The sequence below is a fragment of the Myxine glutinosa genome, chromosome 3 (genome assembly GCF_964187855.1).
Source record: "Myxine glutinosa chromosome 3, kmMyxGlut1.1, whole genome shotgun sequence".
NCBI lineage: Eukaryota > Metazoa > Chordata > Myxini > Myxiniformes > Myxinidae > Myxine > Myxine glutinosa.
This window is the reverse complement of record NC_136263.1, coordinates 176,810,783-176,824,226: the sequence shown is the minus strand read 5'-3', so window position 1 is coordinate 176,824,226 and position 13,444 is coordinate 176,810,783. Positions and strand designations below refer to the sequence as shown.

Here is a 13,444-nt window from a genome sequence, read left to right as displayed (position 1 = left end):
ACAAAGACAAACAAAGCTTTTAAGATCAAAAATATACATTTTTATTTAAATAAAATTTATTCAAAATTTATTGAAATAAAGTTTTCCACTCGACTCTACTCTACTCTACAGTTAATTTAAATATAATTTTAATATATGCAAGTAACATTAAAGAAAAATCAATTTGCCCATCCTTTCTTTGACAAGAGAGTCTACTAGTCAACAGACTAGCAGTCTGTTGACTAGTCCTCGTCTTCCTCCTCCACCTCCACCTCGTGGGCCTTCTTGAGGATTTGGAGGTTGCCCTTCATGAAGACGAGGGCCTCGAAGTTCGGTGCAGCCAGGGCCGACCTCTTAGGCCTGAGGATGTCCGACCCGTAGCTGAACACGCGCTCGACCGAGGCAGAGCTCGGGAGCGGCGTGTTATGCCTGAGAAATAGAGTTACCCAAGCATCACGGAACTCGAGCGGGAAGAGATTGGGCGAGAGCTGTAACGTTTGGTTATTCAGACACAAACAAGTCAACAAGATGGCGGGCCAACGGACTGCCGTTTATTCGTCATGGTGTCGTGAACATGCCGTAAACCATGACGTGAACATAACGTCATGATGTAATGCGTTATGTTACAACCATGTCGTAAACCATGACGTGAACATAACGTTATGATATAATGCGTTATGTCGCAAGAGAGCCGAGTTGTTAGGGTTTCACTTATTATTCACTTAAATAAATATTCACAATTCTAGAGTAACGGCTCAGGCTAACAGCTGATTTGGCGAATCGCGATGCGCTTTAATTTTTCGGTAGTCCGCTTACGCTTATCCGCTTCGGTTTCCGGGGGTTGTTCCGATTCGCTTATCCGCTTCGAAAACGTTAGTCCGCTGCAGCGGATAAGCGGATAAGCGGACTTTCGAAGCGGACCGCCCACCTTTGCTATTTTGTAACATCTTCTATAAAAAAACAAAAAAGAAAAGGAAATCCACTTTGACATTATGGGGTATTGTGTGTAAATCAGTGACACAAAATCTCAATTCAGTCCATTTTAAATTCAGACTGTAACACAATAAAACGTGAAAAAGTTAAGAGGTGTGAATACTTTCTGAAGGCACTGCATACATACCGGAATTTTTAAAAAAATATATACGTGCGCGTGCGCACACACACACACACACACACACACACACACACACACACACACACACACACACACACACACACACACACACACACACACCCTATAGAAAGTCTACACCCCCTTTCAAAATTTTCACCATTTGTTGCTTATAGCCTGGAATTAAATTGCATTAAATCAGTCTTTTTCCACATCGTAAGCCACACCTTCCAAGTGAAAAAACGAATTCTACAAATTTCTGAAAATTAATTAAAAGTACAAAACTAGAATATCTTGGTTGGAAAAGTGTCCACCCCCCTTTTTTAACAGCAATTGTAAATTAGCTCAGGTGTAACCAATCATCTTCAAAATCACACACCAAGTTAATTGGTCTCCACCTGTTTTAGTTGTAGTGATTCTGATTATTTAAGAATAAAATCAGCTGTTCCTGCAGATTTCCTCTGTTGGGTAGTGCATTTCACAGCAAAGACTCAATCATGAGCACCAAGGAGCTTTCAAAAGACCTCTGAATAAAGTTGTGGAAAGGCACAGATCAGGGGCTGGGTATAAAATATTTCAAAGGCTTTGAGTATCCCTTGGAGCACAGTCAAGACAATCATTAAGAAGTGGAAGGCGTATGGTACCGCCAAGACCCTGCCTAGATCAGGCCATCCCTCCAAACTAGATGACCAAGCAAGGAGACTGACCAGAGAGGCCACCCACCAATAACAACTTTAAAAGAGCAACAGGGCTTAATGGCAAAGACTTGTCACTGTGTGCATGTGATAACAATATCCCAAGCACTCCACAAGTATAGCCTGTACAGTAGGTTGGCAAGAACTAAGCCATCATTCAGAAAAGCCCACTTTGAGTCCCATTTGAGGTATGCAAAAAAAACCACTCCGGAGATTCTGAAGCCATGTGGCAAAAATTTGTGGTCTGATAAAACAAGGATGGAACTTTTTGGCCTAAATGCAAAATGTTATGTTTGGTACAAATCAAACACAGCACATCACCCAAAGAACACCATCCCGACTGCGAAGCATGGTGCTGGCAGCATCATGTTATGGGAATGTTTCTCATCAGCAGGGACTGGGGTACTTGTCAGGATAGAAGGGAAAATGGATGGAGCAAAATACAGAAATGTCCAAGAGGAAAACCTGCTACCCTCTGCAATAAAGCTGAAATTGGGACGGTGAGTGGACCAGTCAGAGCCCCGACATAAATCCAATCGAAAAGCTGTGGCCTGACTTTAAGATACCTTGTCCATAAACACTCCCCACACAACTTGACTGACTGAACAGTTTTGTGCAGAAGAATTGGCAAATATTGCCCAATCAAGGTGTGCAAAGTTGGTAGAGACCTATCCATACAGACTCATAGCTGTAATTACTGTCAAAGGTGCTTCCACTAAGTATTAACTCAGGGGTGGACACGTATCCAACCAAGATATTCTAGTTTTGTATTTTTTATTTATTTTCTGAAATTTGAGGAATTTTTTTCACTTGGAAGTTGTGGGATATGATGTGTAAATAAAGGTGGAAAAAGTAGGATTTAATGCATTTTAATTCCAGGCTATAAGGCAACAAATGGTGAAAAATTTGAGCGAGAGCGAGAGCGAGATCGAGAGAGAAATGGATAAAGAGGAGAAGGGTTGGAGTGTGTGTGCAAAATTAGAAAGAATAAAAAGGAGCAGAAAATGAGGAAGAAGCAAACAAAAATAGGGGCAATACACATGGCACTAACCTGGTAGAATAAACAGTATACTGCACTGACTAAAGGCATTATAACCAATTTCAATGGTTGTTAGAAGACAGGGCAGCATGTAGAATCATAATATCATAATCATAAGGCTTCAAACAAACAAACAAACAAACAAAAATACCAAAACACCTATTTTGGGGGAAAACCTTCACTCCCCCACCCCCACCGTATACCTCCTCAGTCCCCAATTTTTCTAATGCCTTGAACAAACACTGGTACATGACCGGTGGTTAAGGTAGTGGTGAGGTTTCACTGAAATTGTGTATGCAGTTTCAGAGAAAAAAGCAAATACCTATATTGGGGGGTCAAACCTGGACCCAATTTGACCCCCTCAGACTTTGATTATCTTCGTGCCGTGAACAAACTTTGGTACATCACGGGCGTTGAAGATTGTGGTCAAGTTTCATCGAAATAGTGAGTGCAGATTCAGAGAGAAAAGCAAATTCCTAGTTTGGGGGGTGAAACCTGGATCCACTTTGACCCCTGGAAAACCTGGTTAGACCGCGATTTTTTTTAATGCAGTGAACAAACTTTAGTCACAACATAACAAATATAATTTGTGTCAAATTTGGTCACAATCCCTTCAGCGGTTTCGGAGAAGAAGTTTCAAGTGTTTACGGATGGACTGACAGACAGACCACACACCATCGCATAAGCTCCCCTGAACTTCGTTCCAGGTGAGCTTAAAAAAAAAACCAACAAAAAAAAAAACCCAGGAGATGAAAAGCTGTGCAGATGAGAAGGAAGCTGTGCAGATGAGATGAGAGTGGGTTATTTGCAGGTCACCATTTGATCCATTGAATAATCCTGTACTATATTTACATAATATAACTATACTTATAATATTGTAAACAAAACTATATTTGTCATTGCAAAGCCAATTTTGATAATTGTTTCACATATTGCCTCATAATCCTATGAATTAAGCACACAATTTACCAAGCACACACATCATTTTGCCATGCTCGAGGGCTATTGCAAGCAAGGAGAGATGCCACAAACTCCATTGCTTTAGAATAACCTTATAAAAAAAAAATCTTATTTTTTCTTTCAACAATCACTACAGTCCACATTTTTCCACATTCTTCAGTCATATATTCCCCTTCCAGGGCAAAATGAAGTTGTGCAGAACTTACAGGCAGGTGAGTGAAGACAAAAAACGTACTACGGAGGAAGTTTACGAGGTCCACAAGGTAGTCACTGGCATGGCCGAGCGGTTCAACCAGCATCCAGTCATAATCCGCAAGCTGCAGAAACTCGTCAATCTTCTGATTAAGTTTTGTGTAGATCTCCGCCTCGGCAGTGTGCCGGGCGTCCTGCACAACACACCAAAATATGATTTGCATGTTGCTTCCTTTCTTTCCTAAACACGTACAGTGGCCTGCAAAAGTATTCACCCCTACCAATAATTCCGCATTTAGATGAATTACGAATAATGTAGAAATAATTTTTCCAAATGAACTTTTTTATTCATAACTGAAGAGTTTATAGTAACATAACATAACTGAAGACACTGTTATAGTTGAAGGAGGGTTACATGCCATAAATACCTGCAAAAACATGTACAAATCAGAATTCACTGGTTGTAAAAGTATTCATCCCCTTTAGTTAGTATTTGGTGGAATAACCTTTTGCAACACTGACTGAGATGAATCCGTTTGGGTCGGTATATACCAACTTTGCACTGAGATGGTGAAAAATTTGCTCATTATTAAAGTGAAAATTGCTCTCGTTCTGCCAAGTTTGATGGGGATCGTCGATGGACTACAACATTAAAGTCTCGCCGTTAATGTTCAATTTGGTTCAAGTCAGGACTTTGACTGGGCCGCTCAAGAACATTTATTTTCTTCTTATTCAGCCACTCCAGCGTGGCTTTATATTTGTGCTTCGGATTATTCTCTTGCTGAAATGTGAATCTCCGACTCAGTTTCAGATTCATGGCTGACTCGAGCAGGTTTTCATCAAGGATTCTCCTGTCCTTTGCACTGTCCATTGTCCTTTCCATCCTGACAAGATTTGTGTTTTGCAGTGTTCAAGTATATAATTCAATTAAAATGAAATAAAGATTTTAAAGGTTGTAGAAAAAAACCCTCTTTGGAAGTTTACAAATTTCATGCGGCATCTTTTACACCACCTTATTTCACATGTTATGTTAGTTCTTCTTGCCTGGTGTTTGTGTCCTTTATGACATCCTTAAAAAGAGTAACTTTCCTGTTTGGAATGATTTGCAATTTTATTTGACTGCCAGACAGAGTAAGAAAATAATCTCACTCCTCTCTGTGCATGTGCGATCAGGATGAGATTCCATACAATTTGCCAAATTCTGAGCCAAAGTACTGATAAACTGCAGCTTCCTGTGCCGATTTCCATTCAAAATATAACATTCAACAAGTCAAGAGACGGCGATGGTTCACGAGCGAGCGGTATTCAATGACAAAGGACGGACTATAACCGAAACAGGCCCGGACAGGCCAGGCCCGGAAATGCCAAAACGAAGGTTACTGACCTTGAAATGAGATAGGAAATAATGTATAATCAGTTATGAGGTTAGTTAGCTACACAATACCGAAAATTCGGTGAAAAATGAAATGGAAAAAATATATATTAAAAAAATGAAACATTGAGCTCCGTGGGGCTAGACACATGACATTGGCCTAACCAAATATCGAAACCCCTGTCAGATTCCACCAAACCCCTCAGAGAAGATGAAGCTTGAAATTGATTACCCCCTAAAAATACATCTTTTTCGAGCGTGGCTCCGCCCACAATGGGCGAAATACGCCCACTCTAGGCTGGACACAACTAGATCATGATATCAACCTCCCACCCAAGTTTCATCAAGATCGGATGATATCATCGGGTAGTTATGCTGCGGACACACACACACACACACACACACACACACACACACACACACACACACACACACACACACACACACACACACACACACACACACACACACACACACACACACACACACACACACACACACACACACACACACACACACACACACACACACACACACACACGAATATAGTGGTCACTTGATAACTCGTGAACCAATTGAAATTCAGTTGTTCCTCCATCATAAACTGATGCTTGTACACAGACAGACAGACAAAGTGAACCAATTGCTGAACCCTGCTTTTCGCTTCGTGCGTGCACGGGGTAATAACACTACCACCACAACCCCCAATATACCACCAATGTCCAGGACAGTTTACTTTTCGAGACATGTGACAATTTCAACGTTAGATTCAGTTGGTTGAAATAAAAACGACTTCCCAATCAATTAATAAACTGCATGTTTTGTGTTTACTTGAAACGTTGCTTATTGTTGGTGGTTTCTTCATTTCACGTACCTAATGTCATTTTTCCAGAGATTGAATGGATGGCACTGAAATATTGTAGATTTACAGCATTGCAATCAACAGATTCTCCCTAGTCATAACAAAATGCTCTCGAGTTAAAAACTTTTCAAATGCATTTCTATAGACAAACTTTAGAATCTGTCAATTGCACAAGACCCTATATTTCTAGACAAAGCCTATTTGAAAAGTGTCACTTTAAACAGTGTCATAACCAAATAAAACATTATATCAAACAAACACAAAAATGTCAGATTGGCAACGTACCTTAAACGTAGAGGTTCCATAGAGTTTTGTTGTGTGCACGGTCTCAGGTGAGACGCTGGTGATGTCAGTAACAAACTCCTCCAAGTGTTTGCAGGACTGTTCTAGATAGGTCGTGTTGATGATTATCTGTACCAGCTGTCGGCAACATAAAGAGATTGAGTTAGTAAACCACCTGCCACTTTGGATAAACACTTCCAATGGGTTAATTCCATGTTTCCAGAAACAATAGAAATAATAAAGATTTCTTCATTTAAATTTATTTTTTACTTGAAAAATCGAATATTTTTCAAGTATATTGGTTGGTCTTGTGCGGTATTTTGTCTGTCTGTCTGTCTGTCTGTTTGTCTGTCAATCGCCTACAGGTCACAATTTTAAACCGATCTTCGCAAAACTCCACCAGATGTAGAGTTGGCCATAAGGAAGAAGCCCATTGATTTTGAGGTCAAAGGTAATCTTGAGGTATTTCTAAAATTGTCATTTTTCATCCAATTTACATGTGAATTGAACAGCATTTGCATAGTGCATCATTGAATTAGAAAAGCAACTATTTTGAGGTCAACTATTTTGACACTCCAAATTGAGCTCAGGTGCATCCAATTTCCTTTGATCATTCTTGACATGTTTCGACAACTTGATTGGAGTCCATGCGGACAAGATGGCATTCCTCCTCGTGTCTTGAAGGAGTGTGCCTCAGAACTTGCTCGTTTGTTTCATTTTTGTTTAAAAACCCAAACTTTTCCTCTTTCCTGGAAATATGCCTTAGTACAGCCATTTTAAAGAAGGGTGATTGTTCAAACCCTTCCAACTACCGTCCTATTGCTCTGAATTCTACTATTTCTAAAGTCTTTGAATGTCTTCTCAATTCCCATTTCCTCAAGCATCTTCAATCTCAGTCTTCTATCTGACCATCAATATGGCTTTCGCAAGGCAAGATCTACCGGTGATATTCTTTCTTACATTACGAATGTCTGGGCTTCTTCTCTGAGAGACTTTGGGGAATCCTTTGTTGCAGGCCTTGATTTCTCAAAAGCCTTTGACAGAGTTTGTCACCGGGGTCTGATATCTAAGCTTCCCTCTTTCCGCTTTCCTCCTTTTTTATTTATTTATTTATTATTATTATTATTTTTTGTATACAGAATCGAGGCTCGTGAAAGAGCTAACATTTATCACAAAAAAAATAAAAAAATCAAACAGACAAACAAAATACAGTAGCGGGGGCGGAAGACAAGATGGGGAGAGAAGGGGAAGCACACAAACACAACATTTGAGAGCCGGGACATCGGGAGATGTGTGGGAGGGAGAGGGCTTGGGGGGAGGACGCGTGGGAAGGGGAAGGGGCGTGGGAGAAGTATGAAACACAAGGACACCAAGGACTTCCAGGAAAGAAGTTGGTATTTCAAAAAAGTGGATTTGGGGTGAAATTAGCGGGGGTAGAAAAGATCAAGGTTTTGGATGGGGGAAGATAAGAGATGGTGGTGAATAGCTGTTTTAAAGACCTGGAGGGAGGAGTGGGATTGAAGAGAGTGAGATAGTGAGAGAGTTTGTTCCAGAGGCAGGAGAAAAGAGGAATGAAGGAGTGAAGGTGAGCAGAGAGACTTGATTTTGGCAGTTTAACCATAAGAGGGTTGCAGGCAGATCTTGTGTGACCTGTAGGAATATTTGGGGGACAGAGCCCAGAGAGAGCTGGGGGAGCAAGGCCGGAGAGGAGTCGGTAGAAGACGGAAAGACCACCAACCTACCTGCGGTGAGTAAGTGAAAGGCCCTCGGAGATAGCTTCATCGCGGGAGATTCCAACGATTCTGAACGCTTTGGTTTCAACAGCGTGAAGAGGAGCTAGGTGTGAGGAAGGAGCACCAGCCCAGATGGGAGAGCAGTACTCCATTGAGCTGTGGATGAAAGCCTTATATATGGTGAGGAGCTCAGGTGTGCCAAGGAAGGACTTCGCACGACGGAGGATGCCCAGTCGGCGACTGGCTTTGGAGGCCAGCTTGGGAATATGGTTTTCCCAGGAAAGATCATGGCAGATAGTGAGACCCAAAAGCTTGAGTGACAGAACTTCTTGGAGAGGATTATTCAGAAAGTGGATGGGAGGGTTGTCCAGTCGGTCTTTTCGGAGAGACATCGTAAGTGTGAGATTTGTCAGGATTGAAAGACATGTTCCACTTGTTTGCCCAGTCTGTGATTTTGTCCAGGACTGCAGAAAGTGGGGAGGCTGCAGACTGCCGATCTGAGGGATGAGGAATGGAGCGGCAGAGAGTGGAGTCATCAGCAAAAAGATGGAGTGGATTTTCAAGAGAGTCAGAGAGATCATTGATGAAGACCAGAAAAAGCACAGGGCCCAGAACACTGCCTTGGGGATCTCCAGCCTGAACAGAAAGAGGAGGTGAGAGAAACCCATTCAGTGCCACACGTTGACTGCGACTAGAGAGGAAGTGCGCCAGCCATGCATGGAGATTTCCATGGATACCAAAGGAGGAGAGGTTTGGTGAGCAGAGCGGGGTGCCAGACCGTATCGAAGGCACGTAATATGTCAAGGGAGACAGCTCTAATTTCCTGTTTGGCATTGAGGACCTCCATCCATTGTTGAGACAGCAGAAGCAGCATGTCCAGAGTAGAGTGACCTGGTCTGAAACCAAATTGATGATCAGAGATCAAGCCATTGGAGAAGAAAGTGAGATTGGAGAATATTCTTCACTCTGCTCTCTCATATCAAGCTTTCTCTCTGACCGCTCAATCTCTGTAATTGTTGATGGTTCAACATCTTCCTCCTTCCCTATTAACAGTTGTGTCCCTCAGGGTTCTGTCTCTAACACTCTTCCTTCTTTTTATCAATGACCTTCTTTCTTCTACAAATAACCAAATGCACTCGTATGCTGATGAGTCGACAATACATTCCTCCATGGTTTTCCCATCTGCTCCATCTTCCCTCACTCGATCTGCATCTCATTTGATAACAGCCACCTCCTTAAATTCGGATTTGGACAAGATTTCCCAGTGGGGCAAATGTAATCAGGTTAAATTCAATGCTTCCAAAACTCAATTTCTTCCCATCTCTCTCTCTCTCTATAACTCCTCTCAACTCTCCAATCTCCTTTGAAAGCTCCACAATTACACCATGTGATTCAATAAACTTGCTTGGTATTACCCTAACTTCAAATTTATCCTGGAATCCACACATTACACAAATAGGCAAGTCTACCTCGAAGAAACTAGGAGTTCTGTTCAGATGTTGAAGATTCTTCTCCTCTCAACAGTTGCTTCAACTATATAAAGGATTGATTTGTTCTTGTATAGAGTACTGCTCTCACATCTGGGGAGGTTCGAGATCCACATACTTATTGGACAGAATTTAATCCAAAGTAATCCGATTTATCAACTCTCCCAATCTGACTTCAAAACTCAACCCTGCTCGAATTACGTCGCAAAGATGGCTCTCTTTCTCTTTTCTACAGATACTACTTTGGTTTCTGCTCCCAATAACTTGCTGCTTGTATACCACCACCATTAGCGAGACCACAAAATACTGAAGCCACTACATTGCATGATCATTGTGTGGCCATTGTCAACTCAAGGGTGGGTCGTTATGATGTTTGTTTCTTCCCTATGACTGCCAAACTCTGGAACTCTTTACCTTCTCATGTCTTTCAAACACTTATGATCTTCCCCTTTTCAAAAAGCAGATTTTTCGCTTTCTTAAGACGCTATTAGACTATTCTCTCTTTCTTCACTTTTCCTCTTTCACTTTTGCTCTTTTATTTAGGCCTGGCATCGATGAGGACTATATAGTCCGTGCCTGGAGCCTTCAACATTAAAAAAAACAACAACACCTATGGCCAATTCAATTGATTGGACATGATTTAGAAAATAAACACACCTTTCTATACAAGTTCCCACAGTTAACAGTGCATGTCAGAACAGAACCTCTACTGTGAAGTCTCGGAAACTGTCCGTAAAACTCCAAGATAGAATTGTGAGAAAGCATAGATCTGGTGTCCATCTGGAAGTCTGGATGGTGTGATCTGGAAGAGTATAAAACAATTTATAGAGTTGAAAGTTCCCAAGATCACAGTGAGCTCCGTCATTAGGAAATAGAAAGAATATGGAACTATCCAGACTATTCGTAGAGCTAGCCGTCTGACCAAACTGAGCAACCAGGCAAGATTGACCTTGATCAGGGAGGTGACCAAGAACTCAATGACTACTCTGACAGAACCTTGGCTGAGATGTGAGAACTTGCCAGAAGGACAACAGTCTCTGCAGCCCATCACAAATTTAGGCTTATGTGAGAGTGGCCAGACAGAAGCCACTCTTGAGAAAAAGGCACATGACAGAATGCCTGGAGTTTGCAAAAAGGCATGTGAAAGACAGAGCATGAGGCAAAATATTTTGTGGTCTGATGAGACGAAAATTGAACTCTTTGGCCTGAATGCAAAGTGCTATGTCTGGTGGAAATTGAGCACAGCTCATCAACCAACCAACACCATCCCTACCATGAAGCATGGTGGTGGAAGCATCATGCTATGGGGATGCTTTTCAGGGGCAGAAATACATATATACATATATCGCATGTCATTGTGAACGACCGACTGGACACAACTCGATGCAGAGATCTGGCGAGGGCGGGGCTAAGGAGCTCGTTTTGATCCACTTTTAAGCCCCGCCCCTGCTAAGGGATTATAAAAGTGTCGCAGGCAAAGACTCGGCGCATTGGTTCTTGGCTTTGTCCTACATGGACTCGGGGTTAGTGCTTGTCCTATGTGCTTCACAAGCTACGATTGAGACTCAAGTGGTGGCATTGACATTGGCAGGGTCGAGCTGGGAGCCAAAGCCTGATGGCGGACAGAGTAAGTGCAACGGTTAGGGCTGAAGCCAAGCCACACATACACACTCTCTTAGTTTGACCACCTACGTTTAGTGGTTGGGCTGTGGGAGCACGACGGCTCCTGCCCAGTAACATAAAGAGGCTGATAACCCTCGCACTTTCTTTTCTTATCTCCCTCCATGGATGGTCTGATTGGTACCCATGTTGTGTAAAGCCGGTAGCTAAGGCACAGCTTAAATTCTGCTCTTGTCCATTTTCGTTGCTGTGTAAATATCACTGCCCTCTCCATTTGCTCGGAATTGCCTGTACATTTCGAATTGCCATTAAAGTCCTTGAGCTCCCTTCCCCTTTGCATGATCCTGCATTCCACATTTTACACCGTTGGTTCTTGTAATAATAAATCCCTCTTGTTAAACCTCATTTCCAATCTGTCCGTGTTCGTCATTTCCCTGTTGATCCAGCGCTGTTCGCACATAGGTTAGACTGGAAGGTTATAATTCCACAAATAATTGGCTCATAAAGTCCAGCCTGCACCAGCGGTATGCTCGGCCACCCTAATTAAGATGCAATTAGGACAAGATCGGTGCATAGCCGAGTGCACATCCCCGATTGGAAAGCCATGTAGCTCAGGCAAACGGTTGTCAGACGGGGAACCCTGGGACCACGTGAAAGACCAATTTGCGCTCACGGTTGCCTAGCAACCCGCCATGGTATGAAGTTATTTGTGATCGGCGATCTCAAGCCTGGTAAGTTTGAGGGGAACCCGGGATCCCCCTCGTGGTGGACCCCAACCCGTGGCTGGAGCAATATTATTCGCAATTCAGCAGCTAAAAAGGCTGTGATTAATATCCCATTAACAATCTCCACCGACTCACTCCCTGAATGTATAGCTCGGCCAGTATCTATACACCACCTAATTTTATTTTTTCCCATTAACAAAATCTTCTTTTTTTTTTTTGTAATTACACAAAGATTGATATTCCCATCAGCGAAACGATGGGTCTTATATTCTCGTGGACATAAAAACGAAGAACGAGTAAAATTAAGAACGACCTTCTGGTGATCTTACTTATGTACCACACAAACTACAAAGAGTCCTTACTTATTAACCTGACCCATTTTGGTTATTTCATTGATTAGACAAAGTTAATTTCTATGCCCTGTACTGCCGCTTCTATGCCCGTATGCAAATAATATGGCAAGCAGCAGATTAAAGAGTTGGCAAATTATTTCTACCAGCAAGATTAACCCGACGTCAGAGAAAACCAGGAGCGAGAAGCTAAAAGCATAGTCACAGGGTATGATATCATATAAGGGATGCCATAAAGCCAAATATGCCTGAAAATATGAAGTCTGGAACAGCAGTGATGACAGGCCCCAAATTGGTGCTGACTCAACTACTGAGAAATACCACAATAAGGCACTTTTTCCTGATCTTGCATATATAACCGAGAAAGTTGCATCGCTTCCTGTCAGATGCCAGTACCCTGAAAACTCTGAAACGCAAACTTTGAAACAGGCTCACTGGATCGATGTTGCAAGCTGGTCCAGCACCTGATTCTTCAGAAAGTCAAACTATTGTCAAAGCTGTTGTGCATTAATGAAGAAGAAAAATCGAAGGAAGTTGTGAACAAATTCTCACATTCAGGTGAACCAATTAGCTGAGGCAGGATATATTCCAAGGATGTGGCACCCACACAAACACAGGATACCGGTGTGCAAGCAGATTACACAATGCACTTGACAGATTCTGAAATCACAGAATAAGTGCCATTTGCTGCAAAAATTATTGGAAGACCAGGAATGAATCCGACGAGGACTCAGATTGGTTCAGTGCATTCGAGGACTGCGAATGGTTCGATGGATGTGCGGAGTATCGTTGAGAGAGAGGAAGACAAATGATGAATTGCGAAAAATGAAGGGAATAGTGCCTGTGATTGATGCTGCGAAGAGGAACAGGTTGAGATGGTTTGGTCATGTGTTGAGGAAGGATGAAAGTGACTGGTTGAGAAGAGTGATGGAAATGAATGTAGAAGGAAGTAGAGGACGGGGAAGACCAAGAAAGACTTGGCTAAAGATGGTGGAAGAAGAAATGTTAACAAGGAGAGATGCAGAAAATAGGGCAAG

General features: G+C 42.2%; 1 protein-coding gene across 3 annotated transcripts in view; it reads right to left on the bottom strand.

The window, feature by feature from the left end:
• LOC137423036 (exocyst complex component 6B) overlaps positions 1 to 13,444 on the bottom strand; it is a 392,907-nt gene that overhangs the window by 114,221 nt on the left and 265,242 nt on the right. For all 3 annotated transcript variants that reach the window (XM_068109815.2, XM_068109816.2, XM_068109814.2), the window contains exons 17-18: positions 6,496 to 6,630; positions 3,991 to 4,170 (exon numbers count right to left, since the gene is read on the bottom strand). In XM_068109815.2, coding sequence (XP_067965916.2) covers positions 3,991 to 4,170; positions 6,496 to 6,630 — 315 coding nt within the window. The remainder of the gene's footprint in view (positions 1 to 3,990; positions 4,171 to 6,495; positions 6,631 to 13,444) is intronic.